This window comes from Alternaria ethzedia (assembly GCF_023757985.1).
Source record: "Alternaria ethzedia strain BMP 0044 chromosome Unknown scaffold_3, whole genome shotgun sequence".
Taxonomy (NCBI): Eukaryota; Fungi; Ascomycota; class Dothideomycetes; order Pleosporales; family Pleosporaceae; genus Alternaria; species Alternaria ethzedia.
The window spans coordinates 496,403-523,763 of NW_026056196.1; the positions used below are offsets into that span (position 1 = coordinate 496,403).

A 27,361-nucleotide genomic window follows, 5' to 3' on the forward strand; every position below is an offset into this window, starting at 1 on the left:
AACGTTGGGACCTCGTGTTTGTATATTGCTCTCCCGCAACGCCAACCGACGGGACATTCCCTGCACCCGACTACCCGCACACGCTATCATCCTCGAATAGTTCGCGAGAAAACGCCACCACAGCACTAGGCTCGCCGCTGAGAGTGGTCGTTTATTGCTCCTTGGCTCATCCTTCGTAGTAGCTAACGGCTAAAGTAAGGAATACGTGCATGGAAGTAGCCTCCATGGCGAAAGCTGCATTCAAGGAGTGGAACTACATGATGCTGGAACGGCACGGCACGCATGTATAAGTATATACAATTAGAACATAGCCACTACTAGGCATCTTTGTTCTTCTCCCGTCAACATGAAGGTGTCGACCTTGGCAACGGCAATACTGTTTGGCGGCGTCGGTGCCAGCATTGAAGAGAACGATGCATTGGCTGTTGAAGCACTCGCGAAGCTTACGTCTAACGTGGCTCAAAATAGCTACCCAGACGCAGAAAAATGCACGTTGGACAATGTTGCCGTCCGACGAGAATGGCAAGTAGAATGCACACGCGTTTCGCGGTAACTCGACTCACACAAATTCAGGTCCACTTTATCCGAGGATCAGAAGCTCAACTATATCGATGCGGTCAAATGTCTAAGCAAAAAGCCAGCGAAAACCCCAGCGGCCATAGCCTCGGGTGCAAAGAGCCGATTTGACGACTTCATCGTTACGCACATTCTACAAACAATGAGCATTCATGGCACGGTACGCTGAGAATGCATAACCAGCTGAGGTCGACTAACGTAGACCAGGGCAACTTCCTGAGTTGGCATCGCTACTATATCTGGGTCTACGAACAAGCTCTTCGCGACGAGTGTGGCTATAAAGGCTATCTCCCATACAACAACTGGTCCAAGTGGGCAAAAGACCCGCTCTCATCACCTCTCTTCGACGGCAGCAAGACCAGTATTTCCGGTGACGGCGAATATGTGGCTGGACGAGGGTCATGGTGCATCCCAAACGAAGCGCGCTGTATGGTTACTTTCCATTCAGCCAACGGCGGAGGCTGCATCAAATCTGGGCCATTCAAAGAGTACGCTGATCGAACCTGAACTAGATCGATAATTGGCTAATTGAAACAGCTGGAAGATCAACCTAGGTCCGATCCAAACCACGGTGAAAGACGCCCCACCGAACCCGCAAGCCGATGGTCTCGGCTACAATCCTCGCTGCCTAAGTCGCGATATCAGCACACAAGCGTCGAACGAGACACGAGATGAGATGGTCGTAGACCTCATCAAAGACTACCCCGATATCCTTAGCTTCCAGAACAAGATGCAGAACTTCACTCAAGGGGTTATGGGCGTTCACAATGGAGGACATTACACGATCGGAGGTGACTCTGGAATGGATATGTATGCTGCACGCTGCCTGACTATCATCGGTAGCCTAAGACATGTACTGACTGAAGCGCAGGTTCAACTCCCCAGCAGACCCAGCCTTCTACTTCCACCACGGCATGATCGATCGCGTTTGGTGGACATGGCAGAACCTCGATTTGAAAAGCCGGCAGAACAGCATCGCCGGTACCATGACCTTTCTGAACAACCCACCGAGCCGCAATGCCACTCTTGATGACGTGCTCAGCGTGGGGTATGTCGGTCCACCGAACATTACCATCAAAGACGCTATGAGCACGATTGCAGGGCCGTTCTGCTACGTGTATGCTTAGTTCAGATGGTCAATAGTATTCAAGAGCAAGTTCATAGGCTCCAAATGTTTGTATAGCACCATCGATGCTACATCGCACTACGTTCTACCTGTCATTGATGCAAGAAAGTAATGAATTCCGCAGCATCATCGCCCAGCCCACACAACTCGTTGAAGTTCCCAGCTTCCTCTCCCTTCTTTTTGGTTCTCTCGGCGAAATCTGCCAGTGGACAACTCTTTCCAGGACCACTTTCGCACCCCGGTATAGCGGTAATGCCGTCGTTGATATTGAGTCTGACGAACTTCTCAGGTGGTGATTCGAGTTTGGTCTTGCAGGATAGTAGTTCGAAAATGATACGGCCTCCCATCGGCGACACCTGAGACTTCCGCCATTTGCGATCATGGGCGATGTGAGTTATGGGAAGGTGTTCACGGTCATTGATGACATCGAGCGCAGTCATGAGTGGCGCTATGTCACCGTCATGGACACTTGTGTTGAGTCAGAATTGCTAGTCCCCATGGTTTGTAGCCTCCATAGTTCGAAGAAAGACTCACAAGCTGAAGAATAATGGACCAGCGCTTGGGCCCTCGAGTAGCAGGTTCGTTGTAGCATTCAACCACAGCCATCCCATACTGGTGGCATACCTTTGACCTGGGCCTGCGCGATAATAATGCAGAATGTCTCGCGCATATTCAAAGCTGAGGAACTCGTCTCGAGTGAAGACATCACACCAGTCGCTGCGACCGCGTACTGTCGTCTCGAAACCACACATCTCCTGCATAGCGTAGATCTCGTGGTCGTCAAAGCTCATGCCTGTCTGGTTGAGTAATCGTTCGCGGATGGCAGGCATATATGTGGCCCGGTACTCGTGCATCAGACGATAGCCCTTCTGTTGGCCTTCTGCTTTGTCTTTCTTGTTGGCCAGACATGTTCGTCCGGGTGTTAGAGTATCTGCACCAATCGAAGAATGTTCGGATATGACCTGAAGGGTAGCTGTATTGCTAGTGTTATAGTCGATGCCGAAGAAGCCTGCGGCGAAGTGCTTAGCTGTCTCGATAACACGATTGGAGTCGCTAGCCCAGAATGTGGTAGGCTTGCTGGAAGGGGTGAAATCAGCTTGCTCCAGAAGATGCTGGTAACGTGTACGCAGACGAATGCCGGTGGTGAAAGAGGAAAGTATACCCGCGAAAGGCCCAGTAGTTGTCAATTGCTCCAGCTGGGTATCGTCTGAAGACCAGAAGAGCTCCCAATTATTGAAGAATGCCAAATCGCCCTCAAAATTCTTGTTACTGTCTTTCATGCGCTGAACGACTGCTTTCTGCTTCCTACCCGCTTTCTTGGTAGGATAGCGCTCAGCATGCCTAGACATCATGTGGACCTGGACCACCTCGCATCCCTCCGGCGGAGCAACACCTCCGTCAACGACATCGATGATCTTTTCCACCCATGGCCCATTTCCACCGAGATGGTACAAGATATTCCAAGCTTTTGTTACAGCTCCTGCACCGAGGCCGTGGTCGATCTCCACGCCATCGCTTCGCTGAGGATGAAACCAACTATCCCAGCTCGAACTGTAAGGCTTATCGGCGCAGCCATCGCCAAGATATTTGGATCGAGATACTTCGATGTTTGATCGGCATGATGAAGGGCATGTGGTTAGGCCGAGCGCAGAGAGAACCAAATTCGGATACATGCTCTGCGCGATCGATACTACGGCCACGATGGTTGCTGTCAAGGCAACCCATTGCGACCGCGAAGGCATCGTGGCCCGGGAGAAGAATGTTGACGTGTGTTATGCGAAAGAGCGAGGATGATCAGAGAAAGTCATCTTCGTTGACGCTCGATGACAACACGGCTCGGGCGGTGAGACTCTCAAACGCTCGTTCCTGCCCAAGAGTGGGTCGCAGTTCTTGCCCCAACACTCCGTATCTCTTGAGTATATGCGTCGGCATACTTGCAGTTGCTTTTGGTAGGGTGTTGGCCCGGCTGTGGTGCGCAACGCTTGGTTCCTTCCAGTTGAGAAGAACGCGGGCGCGTCACCCACGATCGATGACGCAGGGCGCGTGGTGGGCCTCGGCACGCCGATCGCTCTCCAAGTTCGCGCCTTCCGCGTCGCTCCCACCGCGTACACAAACGACTGCACAGGTGCCCTGCAGTCTACAATAGTCGTGAGAACGAAGCTCGACGAGATATCAAGGGAACGTAGACTTCTGGGTCAAACATAAGGCAAAACTATGAGAAAAGCTATACACTAATCTTCACTCTCAGCTTCTTCGCGACTTCCCGCACCTTCTCCACATCCACACTCCTCGTCTGATCCGGAACCACCTTCCCCTCGAACGCGCCCCCAGCTTCTGCAATCAACGTCTCCAGCCCATCTCCACTAGCATACGACCAGAACCTCACATAGCAATCCACAAACTCCACCGCCACCTCCGTCCCAGCTGGTATGAAAGCCGTCTCGCCCGCCCGAACCAAATGCCCTGCCTCGCCGTCCACCGTGAGCGAAAGCGCCCCATCGAGTACATAGTACACCTGATGTACTTTGTCAAACATGAATCCCTTACTCAACACCGAATTCTTCAACTCGCTCCCAGACTCGATACTTGTGATGGCAAAGTTGCCCGACGGCCCTTTGCTTTGCTTCGTGGTGATGAAAGGCCTTGACAGCACGCCCTCGAGTAGGAAACACGGGCCAGTGTTCGCTTTGAGGAAATACGCTTCCTGACCCTCTGGTAATACGCATTCCCCCTCTTCAAAATTCGCCACCTCTGCGCCCTGGAACTGCGGTTGGAAAACCACATCAAACCGTTCTTTGATTTCGCGTATCTTAGGTCCAAACACAGCGCCCGTATTCCTATCGTCAAACTCGTCACATAGCACACCGCCGTAGTCTTCTCCCACGAACCGGAAGAAATCAACCCAATCCCCCGGTGTCACAAGGCCCATCGATTCGTTAGGCCCTTGATCCAGTAACTGCGGCTGGTGCACGACACCAGGTGGTACGTAAGCAAAATCTCCCGGGTAGAGTATGCGGCATTTATCTCCAGCCCATATCTTCAACCGTCCTTTTGTGCACATGAAGACGTCGTGGGCGTGGTTGTGGTAGTGGAAGCCTGGGGGGTCGGATAGGACGCCGTCTTGGCCGAAGACGCTCATAGTGTTGTTAGTCTCGGCGGCGGAGCAGAGGATGCGGAAGACGGCTTTTGTGCCAGGGATGGTTAGGTGTTCGCCTGTGTGAGATGGGAGGAGGTAGGGTGTTGGTGCTCCGGCAGGGAGGGAGACGCGGGGGAGCTTGGTTTGTTGGGTTGCTGGTTTGAGGGGAGGAGAGGGAGGTGGCATGATAGAGTCGTTGCGGGAGAGGGTTGGGGCGCCTGTCGTCGCCATGTTGGATATTGACGTTGAGAGGGTTGTGCTTTGACGAGAGCTGTGTATGAAGCACAACAGTAGGCCGGTCCGCAGTATGTCAAGGGATATCCAGTAGAAGCCAGTAGGTCAGCTTTTATACAGCCACCAGGTAAACATTTACCCACACGTAGATCTCTCCTTCATACATACCCATCTGTACACCCCATCACAGCATAGCTAACACCATCGTGTGATCCACCATACATACTCTCTCCACAACAACATCTGCCGATAGTTCCCCAGACATCGCTATACCTCCCACCGAGACCCCGGACAGCGGTGTGTATACGGCAAGCATACTACGCACATCCCAGTATCTGATGACTGATCACACTGAAAGGGAACACAACGCAAGACACACACCAACCACAGCAAAGTCATAAAACGCTTCTCCACAATGTTTAATCCACGCTTAGTAGTGAGGCAAAGCGCTTGTGTTCAAAAGAGATGGAATGAGACAAATGTAGCTAGCCTTCACCACAATGATAGGGCTGACGCCGCGGTAGCGTCTGGAGGTTCGGCAAGTGGAGAGAGTGTGCCGATGATATACCCTGTCGTGTCCCCAACTTTATTGCGAGTCGGCAACACAACAAGATCCGCCGACTCCATGCACAACAATCCACGATGCTTTACACGGGCTACATTCGGTGTCGTTGGGCCATCGTTTGATCTGCTCCATACATGTCGGCAAGACGATGGTTTCGCACTCCGATGTCACCGATGACCGAGTCTGTGTGCGTCCGCAAGATGTGCCGGACACGTTCATGTCGTTTCCCAAAAGAGATGAAGCAGCGAAATGGATATCTACATTCATTTGGATATCAAGACTACATAAAACAACGTGACGACACCTCAACGCCTCTCCCTTTTTACCATACTACTACCGTAAATGCATCTGCTCATCCCACCTACTTCGGCCCACTCCACTTCCCACTGGGCCCGTTGCCCCTCCCTCTAAACCCACCACCACCACGAGCACCGCCTCTACCACGTGGACTCCTCATCTTTTCGACTCTTCCCTTGCCTCCCCTGCCTTCTCCACCGCTGACATTGCCGCCCCTTGTGCGTTCCTGTCCTAGGCCACGCCGCTGACTCTTTTGGCCAGCGCCGCTGCTCTTCACACCACCCCTACCCATTCCAGAGCCGGATTTCGCCTTTCGCACTTCTTGCCAATCAGCTTCGCCGCCGTCGTCATCCATGTCCATTTCGTCGTCTTCGTGTGTGCGCTTGTTGCTGAACTTGAGACGGCCTTTCTGACCTTGCTGGGCGGTGTCGCGGCCGCGGATGGCGTCTACGTAGGCGTTGATGCCGGCTTCGAGAGATGTGTTTTGGTCGTCGATGTCCATGAGGACGTCTTCGTCGGGTACTTCGTGCTTCTTGGACTTCTTGCCCTTTGCCGGGGCTTCCTCGTCCGAGTCGGCGATGATGAGCTTGCCGTCCTCGTTTGTGCGGGCGTTCATCTTCTGTGGCTGTTTGCGTTGGCGCAGGGGTTTCGTTGAGGAGATGTTACCAAGAGCGTTCTTAGAGAGGAGATCAAGCGGCTCATCCTCGTCTTCGATGATGTATGTGTTGCCGCCCTTTGCGCCTCCCCGCTGTTGCTTGCTCTGACTCTTGACGAATTCGTCCTCAGAGTCGCCGTCGCTCTCTTCGCTTTCACTGCCGTAAACAGCCTGGTCGTACTCGCTCTCAAACTTGCCCTTTCGCTTTTCGGTGACCTCTTCACCATCCTCTGTAGCTTGTTGCTTCTTCTTCTTGCGCTGTTCGCGTGTCTTACGGATGTTGGTGATGAGTTTGCGGTCTTCGACAGGTGTGGCACGCTCGACTTCTTCTACGCCAAACTTCCGGACCATTCTTTCGACGATATGCTTGACCTTGGCTTTGAAGTGCGCCTTGTGTTCGTGACTCCAGACCATAAGGCTCTTCAGCAAGGTGTTGAGACGTGGTCGTACAAGCGATTCTGGTAGCGTGATAACCTCGACCTTGACGAAGCCGAGAACACTGCGTACGATCTCGCGGTTGGGGTTTTGAAGGAAGATGTCCATGAGGTCGCAGAGGTGGGTAATGGACTCCTTAGAGATCTGAGCGTGGAACTGGTAGAGGATGCGAGTGACGGCGGTGATAGACGCAGAGATCATGTGCGGTGTAGTAGCAGCTAGACCGGCCGACACCATGGTGAAGTACTCTTCAAGCGAGGCCTCAACAGTTGGCGCATCGGCGGGCATGTTGGGTACCTTGGCTTGCACAACCTGACCTCCTTCGGCCATCTTCTCACCCATAGCGACAAGCAGATTGTAGGCTGCCTCTCGCGCCTTCTCGTTTGTCTCTTTGGCAGAGATGACTACCTCGGAGAGAATGGCGGGGATGAAATGCAGATCGCTCTGAGGGAGGGATTCGATAACTTGGTACAGCGCGTTGAGTCTGTCGCGTCGCGCAGGAGCGGAAGCCTTCTCCGCGCTTCCTAGCAACAATTGTTGCAATTCACCGTTGCGCTCCTTCAAAGCTTCCTTGCCCATCTCGGACTCCGCAAGACGAGGAATGAGCTTGTATGCCTTCTTCTGCAGCTGGGGCTCGTTCTCTCTGTTGATCATGATTTCGGCCATGCGGAACAGTGAGCGGTAACTATCGCGTGGGAGGTACAGGGCGATCGTGATTATGAGATCCATCAGGGTGTGGCTCATTGGCGGCATCTTGTTGGGGCCCGTCTCCTGCTTCTGCTTAGCAGCCTGCGTCTGCGAGCCAGGCTCGGGCAAAGAAGCCTCAAGGTTAGATGCAACTCGCTCAAAGGTCTCCATGAGCTCGCGCTCGGGTATGATGCTCAGGTAAGCGTTGATGGTCCGGAGGATAGTGCCGCGATACTGTGGCAGAGTCTGGCTGTAGACGTTGAACAAGACTGCGAGCATGTTGCTGGCGAAACCGGCTAGATGCTCAAGGTTCTTCTTTGCATCGGCCTTGGATATCCGGGCTTGCGCGAGCAGATCATCGTCAGACTCCAACTCCACGATCGCCTTGTTACTATCAACCAAGTTCTGAAGAGCCCGGCAGACATCCGTTCGTAGATCAGCCTGACCGTAGAGCAAGTTTGCCAGCATTTCGCAGAAGCTCTGGTCGAAAGCCTCAACTAGGTCCAAAGGCAGGTCGCAGTATCCGGGAAGAATCGACCAAATCTGCTGTACAACTGTCTCGAACACTTTGATCTCCATTGTCTTCTCTTTCTCGCCGTGATCAATAACCTTCTGGTACAACTCCTCGCTCAACGGCACCATCTCGGTTCTGAAATGGGCCAGCTTGGTGTTGTGAACTGAATCGCGGAGAAGCGGCAGCATCCAAACTCTTCCGGTTTGGCCTGGGGGTGGACGCGGTAGGTTCAAAGGAAGAATGTCCAATACAACATCAGGGCCCATTGCGCTAATGGCTCTTGAGATGACTGAATCCGCCTCCTTCTTGCCTGCAAAGCTGTCGTTACCCCTCAGATCTCCAACCACCTTCAACACAGGCTTCAGAATGGGGTCTGAGCGCCACCTGAGAGTCTCAAACATGGCAGATAGCACGCTGAAGACCTCCATCCATGCCGCCTGGTATTTGACGCTCAACAGATCTTGCGCAATCTTGGCCACCTTCTCAAGTGTCTTCTCGTCGTATACGGAGGGCTCGAGGACGACGCTGTCGGGGACGAGGTTTACGAGGAAGGAGATGAGGCATTCGGAAGCGGAAATGCGGATGTTGTGCGACGAGGATGTGAGGAACTCGGCGATCATGGTGAATAGGTCGGGTAGCTTCATGAATGTTTCCTCTGGTTCAATTTGCGCCGAGACTTCGTATCCGCGCGAGATGACTGCTATCCACGGGGGAAGTAGCTGCGAGTCGTTCTTGGAGGGCTGTAGTTCGGAGATGACCTCGAGTAGTCTGGGAAGCTTAGCAGAAGCCAGTTCGTCGGCCATGCCGGCGAAGATGACCTCGAAAATCTCGAAAGCGGCCATGGTCAAAAACTCGTTGGTCGACTTGGAGATGTTCAGCAACAGCTCGCACAGCACGTCGATCTTGCTGCTCGGCCAGCCACCAGACGAAGTCGCAATCGTCTTGATGAGCTGTAGCGCGTGGATCAGATCGGGGTCCTTGTTGTCCACGTCCTTCTTTCCCTTGTGTTTCCGCGCCTTGGCGGCTGCCTCTGCTGCGATGTCCTTGAGCATCTTCTGGGCTGTCTCAGCGCACATGTCGGCTGCCGGGTGGTCCAGCGCAGGGCTCGGCGGCGGGTTCGCCAGCACCTTCTTCAATGCTTCTTGCGCCCTCTTCCGCACTTTCGGCCTGTGGTCGACGGAGATCTGCAGCAGACCCGCGACCGCTCTGCGCGGGCTGATGGTCGTCTGCGGCAGCTCCCAGGCGCGCGCATCCTGCACGACCAGCAACGACTCGAGACATCCTATCGAAGACCGGATCAGCGGCGCATCGGCGTCCTGGGCTGTGAGGGCGGGGGCGAGGTTGGTGAGGATGTCGGTGAACTTGCTTCGCAGCAGCGGGGCGGGGACGTTGGGGGTGACGAGGTCGAGGAGGTAGATGGTGGCCGTCGCCGTGTCCTTGTTGGCGATGCCCTGCTCGGTAATCTGGCGGCCCAGCAGCGACAACAGCGCGGCAAAGTAGGCCGTCGGGGTGAACTCTGACTTCTGCTGGCGGAGCGTGTCTTCAATGGCCGAGAGCAGCACATGCGTCTGGAATGGTTAGGCTACAACGGCGCAGGAAAGGGAAAGCGCGACATACGTGCTGCTGGCCCTGCAGCTTCGGGCTGTCCCGGATCTTGGTCAGTCTCTCCTCGAGCGACATGACGGGCGTTGTTGTTTCTAGTTGACTGCGCTGCGCTGCGACATTTCACATTTTCGGCCTCGAAACTTTTTGACATGGCAGGGATCTTGCCGCACGCTATCGATAGCCCGCACGGCCCCCAGACCCCACCGGCTCCACCGCCTTCACTCACTGCACCCAGCACCCACGTCAGAGACATCGTGTCGATTCAACTGTATATTGCAATCGCTGGCTTTTCGCAAGGTATCATGCGCTAATCCGCACACGAAGACAACTAGGGTATAACAAAAACATCGCCCCTCCTTGTACAAAATATGCGTGCCTCGCAGGTATCCCCGTACGAATGTGCCCATCGAACCCTTCAAATCGCCGGTAGGCCCCCTATAGTCCCAACTCTATTGAATCCAAAGCATTAGACAACGCGCAGGCTGCCGCGAATACAAGACAAGCGTCATGTGCAAAAGTGATTAAACAAAGAAAATAAAGCTCTACTCCTCCACCAGGGTATCATCCACGCGTCCCCGCACACTGCTCTTGCTGCTCTTCTTCGAGATGTTCATGAAGCTGAGCCTCTTCTTTACGCTGTCGGTCCGTGACGACAGCGACTTGTCGCTCTTCTGACTCTTGATCGTCTCTGGTCGCTTTAGGCTGGGCTGTCGCTGAAGACTGCCTTCGCTTCGATTTGGCGTAGACTGGCTGGGGAAGCTCGGTAACGCCTCTGGTTGTGGCGAGCTTGGGGTATGGTTGAGGAAGCTCAAACTCAGACGGTTCCTGGTATGCGTCTCCTTGCTGCGACTTCGTGATGACACTGTCGTCGAAGTGTCATCATCCACCGATGGCTTGTCAGCCTTTGCTTCCTTCTCTTTCTCCTTCTCCTTCTCGGGTTCACCCATGAGGAACTCCTTTGTCAAGAAGGCTAGACTCAGTCGCTTCTTGTCTTGTCGTGAAGCCCGACCGTTGAGTACCGGCGAGGCACCCCTGTCACCGTTGACCTGACTTTGGTCTGGCGTTGGGCTGGCGACCTGGGAGCGAGAGGTGGCCGCTGCAAGCCATGACCCAGTGGGCGAACGTAACGTGGGGGCCATGTTCGGTGGCAGTAGCGTGGATAGTTCGCGGAAGAAGGCGGATTCAAATCCTGACATAGTTAGTTATCAATCAAAGTGTGGTGAAGACAGTACATACGCTGTGTGAGGTCTGACTTCGTGGCTTGCTGAGCAGGCCTCACGTACAACGACAGGCAGCGACGGATGACCAGAGCGTAGTCAATCAGGGCAACCCGCAGTCCGTTCTCAAGCGGGTTAGGCTGTTGCTTCTCATCCTCGTCTTCCTCATCATCTTGTGCATCCGCGGGTGGAAGCAAGTCATGGTAGTTTGCAACGCAATCTTTCGAGTTCGTGTCCACGGCGTACATGAGTTCTTGCGTCAGTGTGTTGAATGTCGTGTCGTCACCATCGGTAATTCGTTTCTCAATAGCAAGCAGCTCCCCGGTCTTGCGTGATGTTCGCTCAATGGCCATTTGTAGGGGTGTGAGCATTACTGTACCAACCGCTACAATCTCGCTCCTCCGCAGGATTGTAGGGAAGTTCTCCGCTGTTGTGTAAAGAGTCTTCTCCGCGCCGGCGTCCCTGGCGTTGACAGTGGATGGTGACCGGCGAGAGGCTGATGTGAAGTGCGATGGGCGAGACAGCAGGTAGTAGTCCTTGACTGACTGGGAGACCTTGGCTCGTTGATAGATCGGATGAGTCAGGTCCTTCTGTGGGCTTACAGGGTAGATCTGCAGGTACTGCCCCTCCAGGTCTTGCCCGTCACCGGGGTTCACGATTTGTGCTGAAGGGTGTTGCTGTTGCATTCGGTCCGTGAAAGATGCCAACCGGTCGTTAGCAGAACCCTCGAAGATGAATTGCTTGTCCCGAAGCCCTGGTGGGAAGCCCAAGCCCTTGTATACCACGCGGAAGTAACGCGGGTTGGAGCGCTCGCCCTTTGCAATGTTCTCGTGGATTTTCGCCATAGCATGCTGTGTCCTGGCCAACTTGGCAAAGTCGAATACATTGTGCTCGTATTGCGCTGCAAGCTCCGTGTAGGCGGCCAACGCATTGTTCCATGACTGTCCAGTCTCGTAGTGATCGATCATCTGGAAGTAGAGCTGTTCTTTCCGCTCGAACGCAGGCTGTGGCGGCATGCTGGGGTCGGTGAGCGGATCTGTGGTCGAGTTCGGGTCCCATTCGTAAAGCTCGGCGTGCAGTCTGAGCGCAAGACCTGCCTCGGTGTAGTTTCCTGCATCCACTTGCAGTTGCACTAATTGATGCACATAGCGGATGTAGATGTCTTCCTTTTGCATGTCTTTCAGGAACTCCATAAGATGGAGAGTGTCCATAATATGGAAGACTTCGCCAGCCGCGTCCGTGCTATGCACAGCAACCAGGAGGTCCAGGAGTTCATCGATGGTCGAGATAAGGTCCTTCAAAGCGGCGAGTAACGGTTCTTCCGGATCTTGGGCAAGAGGCTCGAACAGTTCTACTAGCTCCTGGATAAAGTGCTTTTGCAGAACCGCCTCAGTCAGATGTTTGGTCTTGAACAGGTTGTCCAGGCAGTCGATCATCTCCGCTTGTATGAGAGCGAGGTCTTCGCTCAGCGTCCACTCGCTGATGATCATCGTTTGTAGAACCTCGATGGCTACACTGCGGAGACCCTCATGCACGCTGAGGCAGAGTTCAACAATGGGTGCGACGAGGCCTGGCACATATTGCACCTGGAAGCCGCCCATCTTCTCCAGCCCGTACTGGCCCTTGTCCTCTGCACTAGCCTCCCAGCCAATCGCTTCCCAACTGCGTTGTAGCAGATCTGCGCCATGTTCGCGGACATCGCCAGCAATTTTCCACACTGCGCGTCGCTTCTGCTCCGGGAAGGTCTCCAATGCAAGAGCGTCGCTACCGACAAGTTTCAGTAACGCGTCAAAGAACGCTCGCCACAGCTCTGTGTTGAAGCTGTCTGCCTCGTCGGGAAGAGGGAGGAAAGAGTCGTGGAGGATATTGAACAATTTTTCCAATGCGCGCATGGTAGCCTTGTGGTGATAGATGTGCACACTGAACCACGAGCTAGGGTAGGCTTCGCAATCCAGAATGGAGATGTAGACTTGCAGTACCGAGAACAGAAATTCTGCTGTTTCTTCCTTGGGTAATTCCGGGTGCAAAAGTGTGGGAAGACTAGACATTGCCGCAAGTACTGCCGATATCTCTGCCAGTGCTTCATCGAATGGAGTTTCAGCAGTCGCAGCCCGCGACTGGAATGGATAGCTTGTTGGGAAGAGAAGCGAGAGTGTCTTCTTGGCTGGTCGGGGGGTTGCCTGAATGGCGCGATATGAGTCCACAAGCTTTGGCATGTATTCACAAGCTTCTTTTCCTAGCTCTTCGACTTGCGACGCAACGACAGAACAGCAGAGACGAACTTGGTCCTTCCATTGATCGGTGACGGTCTCCACTCGACCCCAGTACGGGGCTAACCACTGGACAGTGCTTGTCAGAAGCATGCGACGTACTTCTGGAGATTTGAATATTTGGAGACCGGAGAGATGGTGGATCAGGAGAAGCTTGTACAGGATGAGCTTTCCCTGCACATTTGAGCAAGAATCCAGGAAGCCAGCCGTCAGCTTGAAGACCTCAGTCGCTGGCATGCACCCCTCGAGCTCCGGAAGCCAGGAATGCAAGTTCTGTACAAGGAGAGTCTTGGTACCGATGAGGACGGGCGAGGGGTTTCCCATGAGAGCCTCTAATGAGGTGAAGAGTACCCTCATCTCCTTGCTGAACTGAGTCCGGTCTTTGATGCCAATACTCTCTTCCTTAACCTTCTGCTTTTCTCGCGCATTGACCAGGAATTTCATGATGAGGTTGCCGACCTTGAAAGTTGCGCGCAGCCGTCGAGAGCTCTCGGAATCTGTAGGCTTGGCGAGCAGTCGGCCCAGACTTTGCATGAGACATGATGTAACGAGAGAGTGGAATGATTTGGTCCGCGCATACTGATCCACCAATGGCTCAAGGTTGAACCGTCTGTCGTGCACTATGCCCAGTACAATGACAACAGCATTGAAGACGAGATCCTCGTACTCATCGCTTCCGGCATAATGGCTTTGTATAGCGAACAGGGCGTCGAACACTTCGCTCAAGAGCTTGACGATCTCAATCTCCGGAACGAAGTTGAAACGGCGCAACAATCCTACAAGCTCTCCTGGCGGCTGTTCCTGCCATTTGATGAGACCGAGTATGGTCGGATCTTGGGAGTATCGGGTACTACAAAGGAACGTCTTGACGTGGACAGATGCCATTGGACCCATGACATGGTCATCCTTCTTCTTCGCACTCCAAGGTAGGCCAAGGTATGCTCCCTTTCCAGCGATCATGCCTGAGGTGTATTCGTCGTATCTGTACAGCGTCAAAGCATGGTCGCCATCGCGGGCGAAGGCATCCTGGTTCCAGAGGGGCATCCAGCAAAGCGCAAATGGAAATCCGGGGGCATCGGCAATGCTCATAACCAAGTGTGATCCGGGAACATCCTGGGGGTCGATAGCAAGCCGGACTGTCGCGTTCCATCCCTCGCCTCGCTGGGCTGCTGTAGTGCGCCATGCGGTATGGCCTGCACTGTTAGTTGACGGGTATATGCACCCCTCAATGCGCTCCCCAGAGCTCTTACGGACCTCTATGGTAAGCTGGAGGTTGGTCATTTGAGAGGTTTGGATTAGCGGGACAGTGCCAGTCTTTGGGTGGGCCAGAAAGGCGTTCTTTGGGAGGAAAGGCTCGACGAGCGTGAGGTAGATGTCGCTGCGTGGCTTTGTCGGAGCCCCCGAGAAACCAATCTTGCGACACTGCCTAATGTTGTGCAGCATCGTGGGGATCTTGGCGATGAGGCCCTCGGCGTCTGCATGGACGAAGGCTTTCATGTGTATGGTAAGTCGACTGATAGGCGCGTTCAGCTTGTATTTGCCGGTGGCGCTTGGGTATATTTCTGGCAATACGCTGTCCCAGCCGCCATCACTATCCAAGATATCTTCTCCAGGTGTTGCTGTGCTGTACATCCTGACGGTCTGATCGGCCTCTGACCGGGCTTGCAGTATCTGATTGACAGACACCACACCGACTGCGATGGATCTCTTCAGCGTCTTCTGGTCTCTTGACAAAGCGCGGGCTCGCGTGCTTGCAGTCGCGGAAGAGCCTGGTCTCGCATCGGATGTCTGTGTCTGTGATCGGGACTGTTCGAGGCTCGGGCGATGGCGTTCATCCGAAGAATCTGTGTTTCGTGATTCGGTGTGTCGCGAGTTTGTTGACTCCTTCCGCTTGGAGCCGAACATGACGCTGCGCCTTCCTCCCTTGATGCTGCCCTGCTGGGAAGGCTGCACCGACCCCTTGCCTGGCGGTGTGTCCTTGCCCGTGCCTGCCTTCTCGGCTGCAGCCGGCGAGCGAAGTGGCTCGTTTGTCATCAGCCTGAAGACAAGATACAGAGTAGTGCCGGATCCTGCGCCCTCACCAATGTCGGTCAAGCTGAGATCCACAAGCAGTGCGCGCAGTTTGTCATTGCTCAGGGACACGGCTGATCCATCTCGCCCAGTCAAGTCGAATGAATACGCCTCGGAGAGTGGTTGTGGCGCTGATCCCGGCGTCTTCAGGCACAGGTACATGCTGATTTGAGCCGCGCCATTGACGACGTCTCCCGTCACATGTTTCAGACTGACGAACAAATGGTTTAGGTTGTGCTCGTCGACATGGGCTGTTGGTCGGCTGTCCAGTAGGCTCATCATCGACTGCAGTTTTGTGACTTCGATGGCCGAGTCGTCGCCCGTCAGGATGCGGCCGCGCTGCGAGGGACTCCGTACGATGACGTCTCCGCAGAGCATCTTATTGCCTGCCACAAGGTCCCAGACGGTCGCCTCGCGTACCTTTTCCAGCTCCTTGGCCGTGAGAACCTTGTGCAACAGCTGGCGGCGCGCCGTGTCCAGGCGGTTCACTAGCCGTGACATCTTGTCCAACGAGCCATACTTGCGTGCCAGTAGCAGCTCGTGCACCTTTGTGGAGTGCCATTCGCGAAGGCAGGAGGCGATCTCGTCGACCAATGGCTCCTGGGCGGAGGTGGGTGTCTCGTCGCCAATCTTCAGCATCGGTACTGGCGCGGGCGGTCGTGGAGCGGTCGGGTCGGATATGGGCGAGAGCGGGAGCATCAATTGCTGCAGATGCTCTTCGCGCGAGGTCCACTGCGAGTGGGTGCTGCCCGCGCGCTTTCGGGCAGACCTGTGGCGTGAGAGTGGGCGGGCCAGGGACGAGGGCAGTGCAGAGACGGCATCCGTCTTGGAGGCTCGTCGCGCATTCGGGCCAGAGCCTTTGGCAGAGGGAGAGGTCGCACGTGTGCTTTCGGTGGGCGTGACGATGCCGTTGGTCGGATGCGCGTAGTGGCTGCCACGACCCGAGTCGTGTCCAGCGTCCTGGTTCGCCGTGTCTTTGCTCTCGCCCAGGACTTCACGCACCTCGACGCACGATCGCGGGAATATGCCAGAGAAGACGCGTGCCTCGAGTGTCTGGCCCTTCACGCTCGTCAGGCCAGCCAGCAGCGAGGGCGGCGCAACCAGATATCCTCGATACCATGATGCATCCTGGCCGCCCTGCTCAATGATGTACAGCTCGTCACCGATCTCGAGGGGCAGGTCGGCGGGCGACGAGGGCTGGAAGGGGTATATGCATATTGCGAACGCGATGCGCGGGAGCGGTCTCCAGCTCGGCATGGCACCAGACGTGTCGGGCTATATTGGGGGGAGTCGGCGACAGAGCATCACGAGCAGTCGACGGTAGGATGTGTTTCGGGGGAGCTCTTCCAGAGAGTTTCAGATACGGGTGTTGGAGGGCGCGCTGCTCAAGGTGCCCCTGATGAGATTACCGAAGGAAATCTGGGGATATGTCCAAAACCTTATTATGGTAAGCGGGGCACGTCCGACGTTGAAGCAGGGCGAGGGTGATTACAATGTGGCTGTAGTAGTCTAGGGCAGACGGTCGCGTGCAAGAAGAAATTATGTACAGCAAACAAAAGTTTCGACTGCGCAATGTTGATAACCTTCGCTGCACCGTTCGGTAGCAGCCGTGCATGCAGGGCGCTCGGGGCACAGGCTTCGTATCATCACCAGCATGGCCCTGGCCTCGAGTGTTGGTATCATCATCACTCGACGCGTTCCATGTCATAGCGCCCAATATACGCGCATCTCACATGCATCGGCCCAAGATTCCGTCGCCGTGTCCATCTGCAACAGGACATCTCAATCTTGGAATCTCGCCGTTTTCGAACCACGTTGCCAGAAGGGAAAGGCAGGGGACGCTACAGCCGGTGTTTAATTGGTGAATAACCTTTGATGCACATCTCCCGCCTGTCTTGGCTTCATTTTGGGCCAACAACCTTCCAAAGCACGTGCGTCTTGCTTTTAACTCCACACCCGGCCAACGTTCATTTCAGACCAGGCAACGGTCCGAGCTCGCTGGATACTTCTCCTACATGACACGAACTGCGAATCTGTGTTCTGCAGTCGTCAGTCTTCCAGCCTTCCAGAATAGTCAGCACGCGATCTCCGCGCACAGAGCCACGAGGTGAAACCGCGACGGTGGAGCCACCTCCGATGGGGCTGCACACGCCGCAAACACGCGCGCGATGTGGCGTGCCATCATTTGGCTGTATGGCGGTGCACTAAGCCAGGCACTTGCCGTTAGGGTACATTGCGGCCACAGCGTCCATCACACGACCGTGAACGCATCCCACCGACCTTAACACCGTTGAACGACCATCGAAACACCGAGTTAATGGTCCACTCAGAGGAAGTGGATCACAGTATGGTGCCCGAGGACGGCGAGTGCCCTCCCACTTCACACGTGTGTCGTAAAGGAGTATCAGTGGGGCTACAGGCTTCGGAACCTGGGCCCTGGGCCCTGGGAAAACTTCTTACTAAAGTCGGGCTCTAGACGCTCTGATCTACATTAGAGCTTGTCAACGTACTGAGGAAATACAGATCTGCTCTGTACACGTCTGTACTGCAGTAGTCTGGTCGGAACAGTCCCGAGTTCTCCTCTGCAGTCTACGTACCCACTTTGGGATCTTGGGCCGCGAAAGAGACAGACGTATAGTGTAGGACATGGTCGTAAGTATGAAGATCAAGAAATACGCGATTTGCTTTTCCGTCAGGAAAATGTTTGACAGCACTTACTGACAGAATGTACTGACCCCATGTCGTGAACACGCCAGAGGTTCAACTGTTCATCGGCTTCGAGACTGGACACTGGAAGGACAAGAAGGTCCAACAAATCAGCGCAATCGAGCTCCCTAAGTACAGTCGCGACAACGTCGGATCTAGCTCTACGTGCATGCCATCCGCTCCGCGTTGCGGGCCGGCGCGCGCCTATGGACTCAAACTTGCTCATCTGGCGGCACCACATCTGCGCATCACGGTGCCTGGCGATCTTGGCCGACGTGCTTCTCAACTCTCTTAATGATGGTTCAGACCCAGAAAACACGATCTTGTATGGTCTGACAGCTGACGGCTGACATCTTCATTTCCGCTACAAGAGTAGTCTCCCACGTTTTCCACCCTTCTTTCCTTCTGAAACGTTCATACAAGCTGTTCTGCCACGAGTTATATCGATCGACACGGACACAGACATGAACATGGATATGCCTTCGGCCACCTCCGCTGATGCTCACGCACACCTCATGGCATCCATGCGTCCCGGGGCATCAATGTCAGCAATGGACATGTCGGGGATGGCATCGACCTTTTCGAGTAGCACCCGCGTCACGCTTTGGTTCACTGAATGGACGACGACGACAACGGCGACCTATGTGCTAACGATCTTCTTCCTCTTTTCATTGGGCATCTTCAATCGATTCCTGAGTGCTTTCAAGAGCCAACTGGAGAGAAAATGGAGGATGCAACAGCAGGCCGAGAGCACATCACAGTTCATGCCCAACACGGAGAAGCTGGTCAACCACAGTGTTCGTGGCCATGCACGGCAATGGAGCCGTGCGCTGCGACAACAGCCTCTCGAACTGGATGATAAGGACAGGCAAGAGATTGAGCCTTTGAGCCCAGTCGTACCACAACCAACTGCAGCGGAGGAGACTGGTATTACACGGGGCTCTACGGCATCACGTAAGACTTTCTGGGTGGCACAAGCACCCTGGAGCGCGAAGAAAGATGGCATAAGCGCTGCTTTGGAGTTTAGTCGCGCATTGATCGGCTACGTATTGTACGTTCGTGAACGAAACCTTTGAGAGCTGAGATACTAACGACGCAGTAGAATGCTTGCTGTTATGACTTACAACATCGGTTTCCTATTCGCTGTCACGGGAAGCGTACTTCTCGGCGAGCTGGTATTTGGGCGGTACACACGGGGTTCTGCAGGTCTAGCCGAGGATGGCTGCCATTCTTGAGTGGCACTTTATAGATACATACGAAGTGTAATGCGCGAAATACAGTTCAATGGCCTTTCGAAACTACGAAAACGGGTTCAGATGTAAACGCAGACTCACGTATCCAGCTTTCATATCTGGAGAAGACGACCCGATTTCATAATAACAGCAGCGTCGTCGATTTAACACGTTGAATACGAGATCTGCAACCTTAAATTTGTCGTCCGACATTCGCGAAACCGGTTTGCATTTTCGTGTTTGGTTTGTTGATCGAGTTGCTCATCCCAGCCCTTTACCATCCTCTTTTCGGTCCTCCTTTCGGTCCTCTTTCCGGCGGCAGTCACACCGCATCTGGGGTGGGGCACTTTAGGCAGCCATGCTGTCGTGTTCGACGCCGAACAAGAGACACTCACCACAACTTCTGACGCGGCAAACCTGCCGGACCAGAACATCATGGAGGTAAGTACGAGATTTCGACATTCCATCGCGTGCGCACTTGCCTTGGATGCGTCGCGAAGGCAGCCGGAACGCCGCCGATGAGCAAAACCATACAGGCTGAGAGCGACCAAGTTCTACCATCGATTGCCCATTGCGTCGCACTCGCTGACTGATTTTCAGGCTCTGCGCCGTCCGGCTGCGCATATAGTGTCGAAAGATACTATCGTCAATCCACTAGCTCCTCTTCCAGATGAGCTCATCCTGGAAATATGCGAGGTAAGTTATGCTCCGGGTCTTTTATAAGTACGTTCAAACGATAAGCTTTTTCGTGCAAGCAGATGTGTTGCATATACTGACTTCCGTTCTCACTCATATAGCGCGTTTTCCCGTGGGATGGATCTGCGCGATCAACTTGTGATAGAGCCTCAGCAAGGTCTACCTTTGCCGCTCTTGCTAGGACCTGCAAGTACCTGTATCTCTTCGGTATGCGATTCCTCTATGAGAGCTGCGAGATCTCCAATCCCGAAAACTTAAGCGGCTTCCTCCGCACATTACACGACCATCCTGAAATAGCGTCATACGTCCGCGAGCTGTTGATCGGCGGATCCTGCGACAGGAGTTTTGCAAGTGGCAATCATCTGAGCATGAGCAAGGCAGAGATGACTGCACATATCCGAACATTATCCCTTCCTTACGAAAGCACTTTGGTCGAGGCCGTTGCTCTTCATCCGGAAGAAGTAGAGCTGGCGCTTCTTGTCTTGGAGGCTCGCACCGCTCTCCAAGTCCTTTCCAGATTGCATCACCGTTATAGTAGTCGTGGTTACTGCTCTACTACTCCATTGTGGGATCTGCGTAGGCATGGATTCCATTCAGTACCTGAAGACGATGCACATACGCCTCATCGGTATCTCTGGCTTACTCCCTTGCTTCACGCAGCCCAGCAGTATGTAACTGCACCAGCCGATACATCAATTGGGTTCGCGAAACTCTGTTTTCTGTCACTCGACATGACAGGAATACCAATGGCTAAGATAGCTCCCGTATTACATCTGCCATCGCTCAGGACCTTGGAGCTTCACGACATATCATACGGTGTCCCAACAATTGGCATCGATCATGGGTCTTGGGATATACTTCCAAGGTCGTCTAAGGTGCAAAACATCTCCATAGTCTCGCCGTCCGAACCGCCATTAGATCACATAACACAGTTGTTACAATCATGTGCGACTGTGTCAAGCTTCCGATGTGATCGACCCGATAAACCCGATGACAACGTAGTGGATTGGCATTCCACACTTCTCGAAGCTGCAAGATCACATAGCGAAACCCTCGAAAAGCTCGAACTTCGGACCGACGAAAATGGTGCACTTACCTGGACGGACGAATGGCCGCGAAACTATTTTTTATCTGAAATGGAAGAATTAGAAGAACTGGAACTGCACTACACTGCCGTTGTGGGCAAACAACGAGGAATCCATTACGATGAACTACCGGAGACGCCAGAACCTGCCCGATCGCTCCGTGATCTACTGCCGCCAAATTTAGTTGAGTTAAGACTAAAGTATGATAGATCCGCTATGAACGCCAATGTCGACTACACCGCGGAGCTACGGGAACTTGTTCAAGACGATATAAACTTCCCCCGCAAGCTCAAAAAGGTGAGCGTTCATTACGTTCATGACGGTGTGCAGTTCACATTCCCCTTTTCGCTCCACAGCCTTCAGGAATACTTCAACGCACACGGTGTCGACTTTCACTATATTGTCAAGTGCGAGATAGACAATAAACGTAAGTGCTTCATGTACCCGTAAGCTCGGCACACTCTGATAGCTTTGTTGTAGATGAGCTGGACTACTTAGTGGCGACTCTGGCTGCCATGGGCCACGGGGGCGCTTATATGTGTAAATGGTTCATAACCGATGACAACTTTTGGATGACATCCGAAGCACTGCACGACAGGGTAATGGAAGAGATCAGAGCAGCTGAGAAACGCCAAGAGGCGCATTAGTCTGAGGCGACGATAATGACACGGCCACGATGGACTCAGAAAGCTTGGGTTTGATCAGCAAGCTGCGCCTACAAGCTGTATTCGATTGAACTGTCTCTAGGTCCTACACGCTTCATTTCCAGCTGTCTCCATCCCAAATCACCAAGTGACTTCCCCCGATCGTTGGAGGGGCGATCATACTCATGTCGGAAAACTGTAATCGATTCCAGAATTCTGCCACGCTGGCAGCCTTCATTGGCATCCAGCCAAAGTAACGTTGCGAACCAACTCGCGGGTTTCGCGAGACATGGTCTTCTGGACGGTAGTCGGCGTCCACAGCCTTGATGATGGAAGCGGTGGGGTCTGATAGAGCTTCGTCATCGGCAAAAAGGAATATTCGGTGTAGGTCGTAGTCCGTATTCATTGGTTGTTCGCCCTCGCCTTTATTGTACAGCTCGCGAAGTTGATCCACATCGAGACCAGCCAGCGCAGGGTCTGACCGCGCATCGAGGCGGAAGAGCGCCCACACTTGTTGGAAGCCAGATTCGTCTTCTTCGGTTCCAGTCGCTTCTAGAGCCCCTTCGCGCGCATCGGTTTGGATCTTTTGGAGAAGTCGCTGCCATTGCTGATCAGATGAAGGTCCGTATCCCGTACGGTAGATAGTAAAGCCCCAGTTCCTGTGGCGGACAAATTCATCGTCTTCATAGACGCAGAGATTCTTTATCCATTCTTTGACGGTGGTAGTCATTGGGGAAGGAAAGGAAGATGTTTTAAATTCGGAGAAATACGGATGGAGAGATTGTAATGAGATGCGAATGCAATCGTTTCGAGATATAACCGCTTGATTGAAGATTTATGTAACCACACGGGGTTTGACGTGTTTATAGCGTTCACATTACAAGAGTTGAGGCCTGAATACCTAGGCAGCCATCTGCGGGTGGGTCTGCGCACAGACAGTGCTGCCTTGCGACTCTCCTGCATAGGCAGGTATATATTTGAAGTGCGCGGGCGAGGTTTGAAGGTAATTTAGGTTTTTAGATATATTCATAGCAAAGGTACTCAGATATTCTATGAATCAATTCCTTGGCCAAGTATTGGTTGACAAGGTTGCGCCAATCCATGGGTACCAAACTTCGCGAACTTCCCAGCCACCATATGGACCCTATCAACGACGCTTCAATGCAACTCATACCCAATGAAAATTTGGACTCGTGCGCGTGGGCGATTTCATGTTGCGAATGCAAGGTCCTTGTCTCTTTTTTCTTTCGCACACTACGACCTTTGCCAGATCATAGCACCACCTGGGCACTTCAAGACGGATGAAGAAGATTCGCAAACAAATACGACAATAAATGCACCGCATTTTCTTCTCTCAAGATGCCTTCGCAACTACCTCGCTCAAGGACCCGGATTGATTTCGTCCCGAAAGTGCGCCGACCACGCGAAAAAAGGTCACATGCGTCGCTGCGAAAAAGCACCCTTACTGCTGTTTGCAAGAGCACAATGCTGGAAGTACCGCCCAGACAAGAGCCCAATCATGGTCTGCAGTACTTCCCTCTATGGCTAGCTGCTAAGGCAATCTGGCTCGGGATGGACTGGTGCCTCAATCAGGCCTTCGACGGTTTGGAAGCTATAGCGAGATTGCGAAGGAATGGGATTCAGAATCAAGAGATGGACTACCTAGCGAATACCAACTAGCAGAGGGAAATATTCCAACAGTAAGGAAAGAGATTTAGAGATTATACAGTATTTCCGCTAAGCCTACCCAGCGACCGATATACGCCCGACTCCTCTGATCACATCAATATTACCATGGCCATCAGCAGACTTTACTTTCCACCACCGATCACGCCCACTGCCCTCCGCTGAGCCGTGCCCCTACAGACAGGCGTCTCATCTCGTATCGCCTGCGGCGGGATGCGATACATGACCAGATACTCACCATAATGCAACCACTCCGCTGCTACCTCTTTGCTACCGGCGGCATCCTTCAGCAGGTCCGCAGCGCGAAACACTGGACCTCTAGCAAAGTGCGCGGGATCTACGGTAACAACCCAGGTGTCCTCGCCATAGCGCTCTCCGAAGTGCTTGGCGACGGCTTCTGCATGGGCTAGGTTGTCGTACACGCTGATGAAGGGGGAAGAGATGTTGGTTTGTTGGTTCAGGTGGGCGAGACCGAAACGGGATAGTGCGGATGTGTAGTTGACGATGGTGGTTTGGTTCTTGGAACTGAAGCCGGTGGAGAAGGCGTAGCGGGTCTGTGAGCTAGTGCGATGAACGCGGTAGACCAGTGTCGGTATGGCGGTTGGGGCGGGGGGTGGTGTCGGTGATGCATGGATCGGATGGGGTTGTGTAAGAGTGTAAAGTGCTATTTGTATATCAGTATATCTATTCGGGGTGTGTGCGAGGGTTCGGAGGTTTACCTGTCATGATGGAGTTGTAATTGATGTGTCTTCAAAGCAGCAAGTTGTAGCGAATATGAGATGTTGCCGACTGGATATACTGTCCACGTCAAACCCGCTTGTAGTGTCTTTGAGGTCTACTGAAAGTAAGTGACAGACGACTCTGAAATTCGGAACTGTATGGTGGAAGCTGTTGCGTTCAAGAGAAGTCTTTTATGCCTCCATATGTCAGTCTAACGTACAGTCCCAAGAGACCGGTCAACGAGGCCATTCAAACGGTACAAATGCATTTGAATCAGGAGTTCGTTGGTCATGTTGACTTTCCTTCCGCCGACGGGCATGTACATCGTTTCGTCTGTTCGAGTGTTGACTACCCGAGAGTCAACAAAGAGACAACGAGATCCCACGCTCGGTGCCGTCGGCAGGCCCAACCGGGTTGTGGGGACGGTCACAATACATTCAGTCCTGAGGTACCGTACCGTTGCTACCTTTTTCGTTTGGTGACGGGGGCAAGGCCAGGTGCATGTGGAACGTATCGTCGGTGTCATTGCTTCGAATGCCCTTTCTTCATCGCTATCCGTTTGGTATGCAGATCGCGGTATCTTGCATGACCGCATAATGCGGATTGTGCATCAGGCGTATCGACGCGAAGGTCCTCTTAGCGAGGCACGTTTGGACCTTTAGTATGCTCCGATGCGGAGAACACCGCCATGAATGATGGTTTGAGACCCTCGTGGTAGCGGATATTAAGGGACGGGCTATTGACGGGAGGTGCCTTAGAAAACACATAACTGCAGACATAACGGGTTTGGTGTTTGACAAGAATACTAGATTCGACATGGAGACGTCATCTTTCCAAAAATCTGCCAGGAAAAGACTGGACGAAAGATAGAATTTTTGAGACATGGCTTTCTGTGCCGCTGGAAGCGTCAAGGCATCGGACCGATGTGTCGTTTCCTTGAAATCCGATATTGGGGTCGTACAGCCAAACGGGCAGACGCATCTAGTGGAGCGTCAGGCATTACATCCTATTTGCCGTATGCACCGTATTGTAGAAAGGGACGTGCAGTCCCTCCCGAGTACCGAATGCACATCGGGGATGGAATATCACAGTACCGCATCCAGGGGCGCGGGAGGAAGGCGACCTGCGTGGCGTAGTGACGACACCTGTCGATAGGTTCTCACCGCTCCTTCTCCAGACGGCGCCGGTGGAATCGAGCTGACCATAACGCGATTGACATTCATGATGGAAGATGGGTGCGAAGACAGAAGTGAAGGTCCCACAAGTGGTTCGGCATCCGCCCCGCGTGGGCCTAAGCTATTTCGGGACAAGCGTCGCATTCCGAGGTCTCCAGAAGTCCGAAAAGTTGGTGGTGACAATCGCAGGCGCGCAGGCGGGCATCAACGTTACATCGCCTTACAAACGGTATGTGAAGCTGCTCAAGACATGAACACTTCAATCTGACGTCTAGGTAGTTAATCTGACTCCGTGTCGCCGCAGGGCCCACGCCAAACGCCACGCCAAACCCATCCAAAGCCACTCGCAAACGCACCGAGACCTCGCGTCGAAGCCACCAACTCTCTACATCACATACCCACCATGTCTTATTTCCGGATAACACTCATGCGCTCCGGCATCGGTATGCCCGAGAAGACGCAGGGAGTACTCAAAGCGCTCGGTCTCCGCAAACGCATGACGACAGTCTACCACCCCGTTACACAATCTGTCGCTGGTCAGATCATGAGGATAAAGGAGTTGGTCGATGTCAAAGAGGTCAAGAACCCAATGACGAAGGACCAAATGCGCGCTGCGAGAAGACCGGATCCGGGGTACTATATTGAGCAGAGGGCGGGCGAGGCTATGGGGGCGTACGAATAAACGTGAAGAGATGGAAATTAGATATGGTCGTGGCATGTAAAATAAGGTACGAAGATGTATGCATATATGGCGTTTAGGGGCATAGTACTACACGGTCAGTTGAAGAAGAGGCTGGTGTGCTATGTGCATCATATACTCGGGGATCGAACAAAATATCCAAGGCGCTCACCCTTCTCACCAATTGACAAGCAGTTCGCATACATCATCACTTCGGGTTATTCTTCAAGTTTCGGTTGGAAGTCAGAATAGTCAGTCTTCGCGTGCCTTACCGCATGAACCTGTCTGCTACCTCAAGACGGTTCACACCATGACGCCGATCCATCCGTTACCAGACATTCACTTGTGCACCTCCGATCCGCCGTACAAACAGCAGTCTTTCAAGATTGGTATTCGACCAATAGCATCATGTGTTCGCTTGGACAATTCTGCAGCCTGGCTGACACATCACAGCTGAAAACCCCGCATCAGACTGCGTCGTGAACAGCCGCTTCTTTTGGCTTCACTTTCCATCATATAACCCGGCGATGAACCAAAGAGCGTGGTTATTCGCGATACGTGGGAATCATGAAGAACATAAGACAGACTCACCACCGCCAAGGAAAGCCTGCCACAAAGCCAATGAGACGAGGCGACTATCTGTTTGAGACCCAGACACAACAAGACAATAGTCTCTTGCCTACTACGACTCAGCAAGCTATCGATCGTTTCCAAGCGCTCCTGGGACAGACTAGCCCTTCCCCACATATCGCAGATCAAAAGGTAGCATCAACGAAAGAGGGTTCCGTAGCCGAGCATTGCTAATCTGCACAGAATGACGCGACAAGAAATAAGACCCTCGAGGAAAGGAGGCGATATGTTGAGGGAATCTATCGAGAACAACCCTCCACAGGCCAGTCAGCGAACCGCTTTACCATCACTACCGGCGGCATAAAGCTTGGAACAAGCATTGCACATGCCGGTGCCGCTGAAGGAATTACATTCGCCGATTCAGATTTCGCTACTACAGGGAGCAGCTCTGTGAAGACTTCTGATGCAAGGGAATTCGTGTATACAGAGCTGCAAGCAACAACTGATTTCCGGCTGATCAAGGTCTTACCGAAACGTGGACAAGGCTTAAAGTGCGAAATCGTCCACGGTTCGCTTCTCCATCCACCAGATTATATTGCAATATCTTATGCATGGGGAGACGGCTTTGATAAGAGAAAAATGACCTTGGATGGCTTGACACATATTTCAGTCAACGCGAATCTCTACGATGCCTTAGTGGCTATCCGCGAACCAGACCACGCCGTTCTTGTTTGGATAGACGGACTCTCGATTGACCAAGAGAATAAAGTCGAGCGTTCCA

General features: G+C 53.4%; 10 protein-coding genes across 10 annotated transcripts; 4 read left to right on the forward strand and 6 right to left on the reverse strand.

Annotated features, from left to right (window-relative positions):
* Positions 1 to 346: 346 nt before the first annotated feature.
* On the forward strand, positions 347 to 1,703 carry J4E87_001660 (uncharacterized protein; the record flags this gene model as incomplete). Its single annotated transcript, XM_049373301.1, has 5 exons — positions 347 to 522; positions 574 to 736; positions 784 to 1,064; positions 1,114 to 1,386; positions 1,448 to 1,703. 5 exons carry the CDS (start codon positions 347 to 349, stop codon positions 1,701 to 1,703), a joined length of 1,149 nt encoding a protein of 382 aa, XP_049236671.1.
* Positions 1,704 to 1,794: 91 nt separating this feature from the next.
* Positions 1,795 to 3,054, reverse strand: J4E87_001661 (uncharacterized protein; the record flags this gene model as incomplete). Its single annotated transcript, XM_049373302.1, has 2 exons — positions 1,795 to 2,170; positions 2,237 to 3,054. The coding sequence occupies 2 exons, from the start codon at positions 3,052 to 3,054 to the stop codon at positions 1,795 to 1,797; spliced, it is 1,194 nt and encodes a 397-aa protein (XP_049236672.1).
* Positions 3,055 to 3,926: 872 nt separating this feature from the next.
* On the reverse strand, positions 3,927 to 5,069 carry J4E87_001662 (uncharacterized protein; the record flags this gene model as incomplete). The annotated part of the gene is made up of 1 exon (XM_049373303.1): positions 3,927 to 5,069. The coding sequence occupies one exon, from the start codon at positions 5,067 to 5,069 to the stop codon at positions 3,927 to 3,929; it is 1,143 nt and encodes a 380-aa protein (XP_049236673.1).
* A 929-nt stretch (positions 5,070 to 5,998) lies between these two features.
* J4E87_001663 (uncharacterized protein) lies at positions 5,999 to 9,905 on the reverse strand (the record flags this gene model as incomplete). The annotated part of the gene is made up of 2 exons (XM_049373304.1): positions 5,999 to 9,793; positions 9,843 to 9,905. The coding sequence occupies 2 exons, from the start codon at positions 9,903 to 9,905 to the stop codon at positions 5,999 to 6,001; spliced, it is 3,858 nt and encodes a 1,285-aa protein (XP_049236674.1).
* A 467-nt stretch (positions 9,906 to 10,372) lies between these two features.
* Positions 10,373 to 16,644, reverse strand: J4E87_001664 (uncharacterized protein; the record flags this gene model as incomplete). Its single annotated transcript, XM_049373305.1, has 2 exons — positions 10,373 to 11,019; positions 11,067 to 16,644. The coding sequence occupies 2 exons, from the start codon at positions 16,642 to 16,644 to the stop codon at positions 10,373 to 10,375; spliced, it is 6,225 nt and encodes a 2,074-aa protein (XP_049236675.1).
* Positions 16,645 to 18,617: 1,973 nt separating this feature from the next.
* On the forward strand, positions 18,618 to 19,328 carry J4E87_001665 (uncharacterized protein; the record flags this gene model as incomplete). Its single annotated transcript, XM_049373306.1, has 2 exons — positions 18,618 to 19,144; positions 19,196 to 19,328. The coding sequence occupies 2 exons, from the start codon at positions 18,618 to 18,620 to the stop codon at positions 19,326 to 19,328; spliced, it is 660 nt and encodes a 219-aa protein (XP_049236676.1).
* A 432-nt stretch (positions 19,329 to 19,760) lies between these two features.
* J4E87_001666 (uncharacterized protein) lies at positions 19,761 to 21,753 on the forward strand (the record flags this gene model as incomplete). The annotated part of the gene is made up of 6 exons (XM_049373307.1): positions 19,761 to 19,766; positions 19,984 to 20,021; positions 20,167 to 20,527; positions 20,954 to 21,403; positions 21,470 to 21,533; positions 21,587 to 21,753. The coding sequence occupies 6 exons, from the start codon at positions 19,761 to 19,763 to the stop codon at positions 21,751 to 21,753; spliced, it is 1,086 nt and encodes a 361-aa protein (XP_049236677.1).
* A 112-nt stretch (positions 21,754 to 21,865) lies between these two features.
* Positions 21,866 to 22,480, reverse strand: J4E87_001667 (uncharacterized protein; the record flags this gene model as incomplete). The annotated part of the gene is made up of 1 exon (XM_049373308.1): positions 21,866 to 22,480. The coding sequence occupies one exon, from the start codon at positions 22,478 to 22,480 to the stop codon at positions 21,866 to 21,868; it is 615 nt and encodes a 204-aa protein (XP_049236678.1).
* A 1,081-nt stretch (positions 22,481 to 23,561) lies between these two features.
* On the reverse strand, positions 23,562 to 24,162 carry J4E87_001668 (uncharacterized protein; the record flags this gene model as incomplete). Its single annotated transcript, XM_049373309.1, has 2 exons — positions 23,562 to 24,100; positions 24,156 to 24,162. 2 exons carry the CDS (start codon positions 24,160 to 24,162, stop codon positions 23,562 to 23,564), a joined length of 546 nt encoding a protein of 181 aa, XP_049236679.1.
* A 1,572-nt stretch (positions 24,163 to 25,734) lies between these two features.
* J4E87_001669 (uncharacterized protein) lies at positions 25,735 to 26,013 on the forward strand (the record flags this gene model as incomplete). Its single annotated transcript, XM_049373310.1, has 1 exon — positions 25,735 to 26,013. One exon carries the CDS (start codon positions 25,735 to 25,737, stop codon positions 26,011 to 26,013), a length of 279 nt encoding a protein of 92 aa, XP_049236680.1.
* Between the last annotated feature and the right edge of the window lie 1,348 nt (positions 26,014 to 27,361).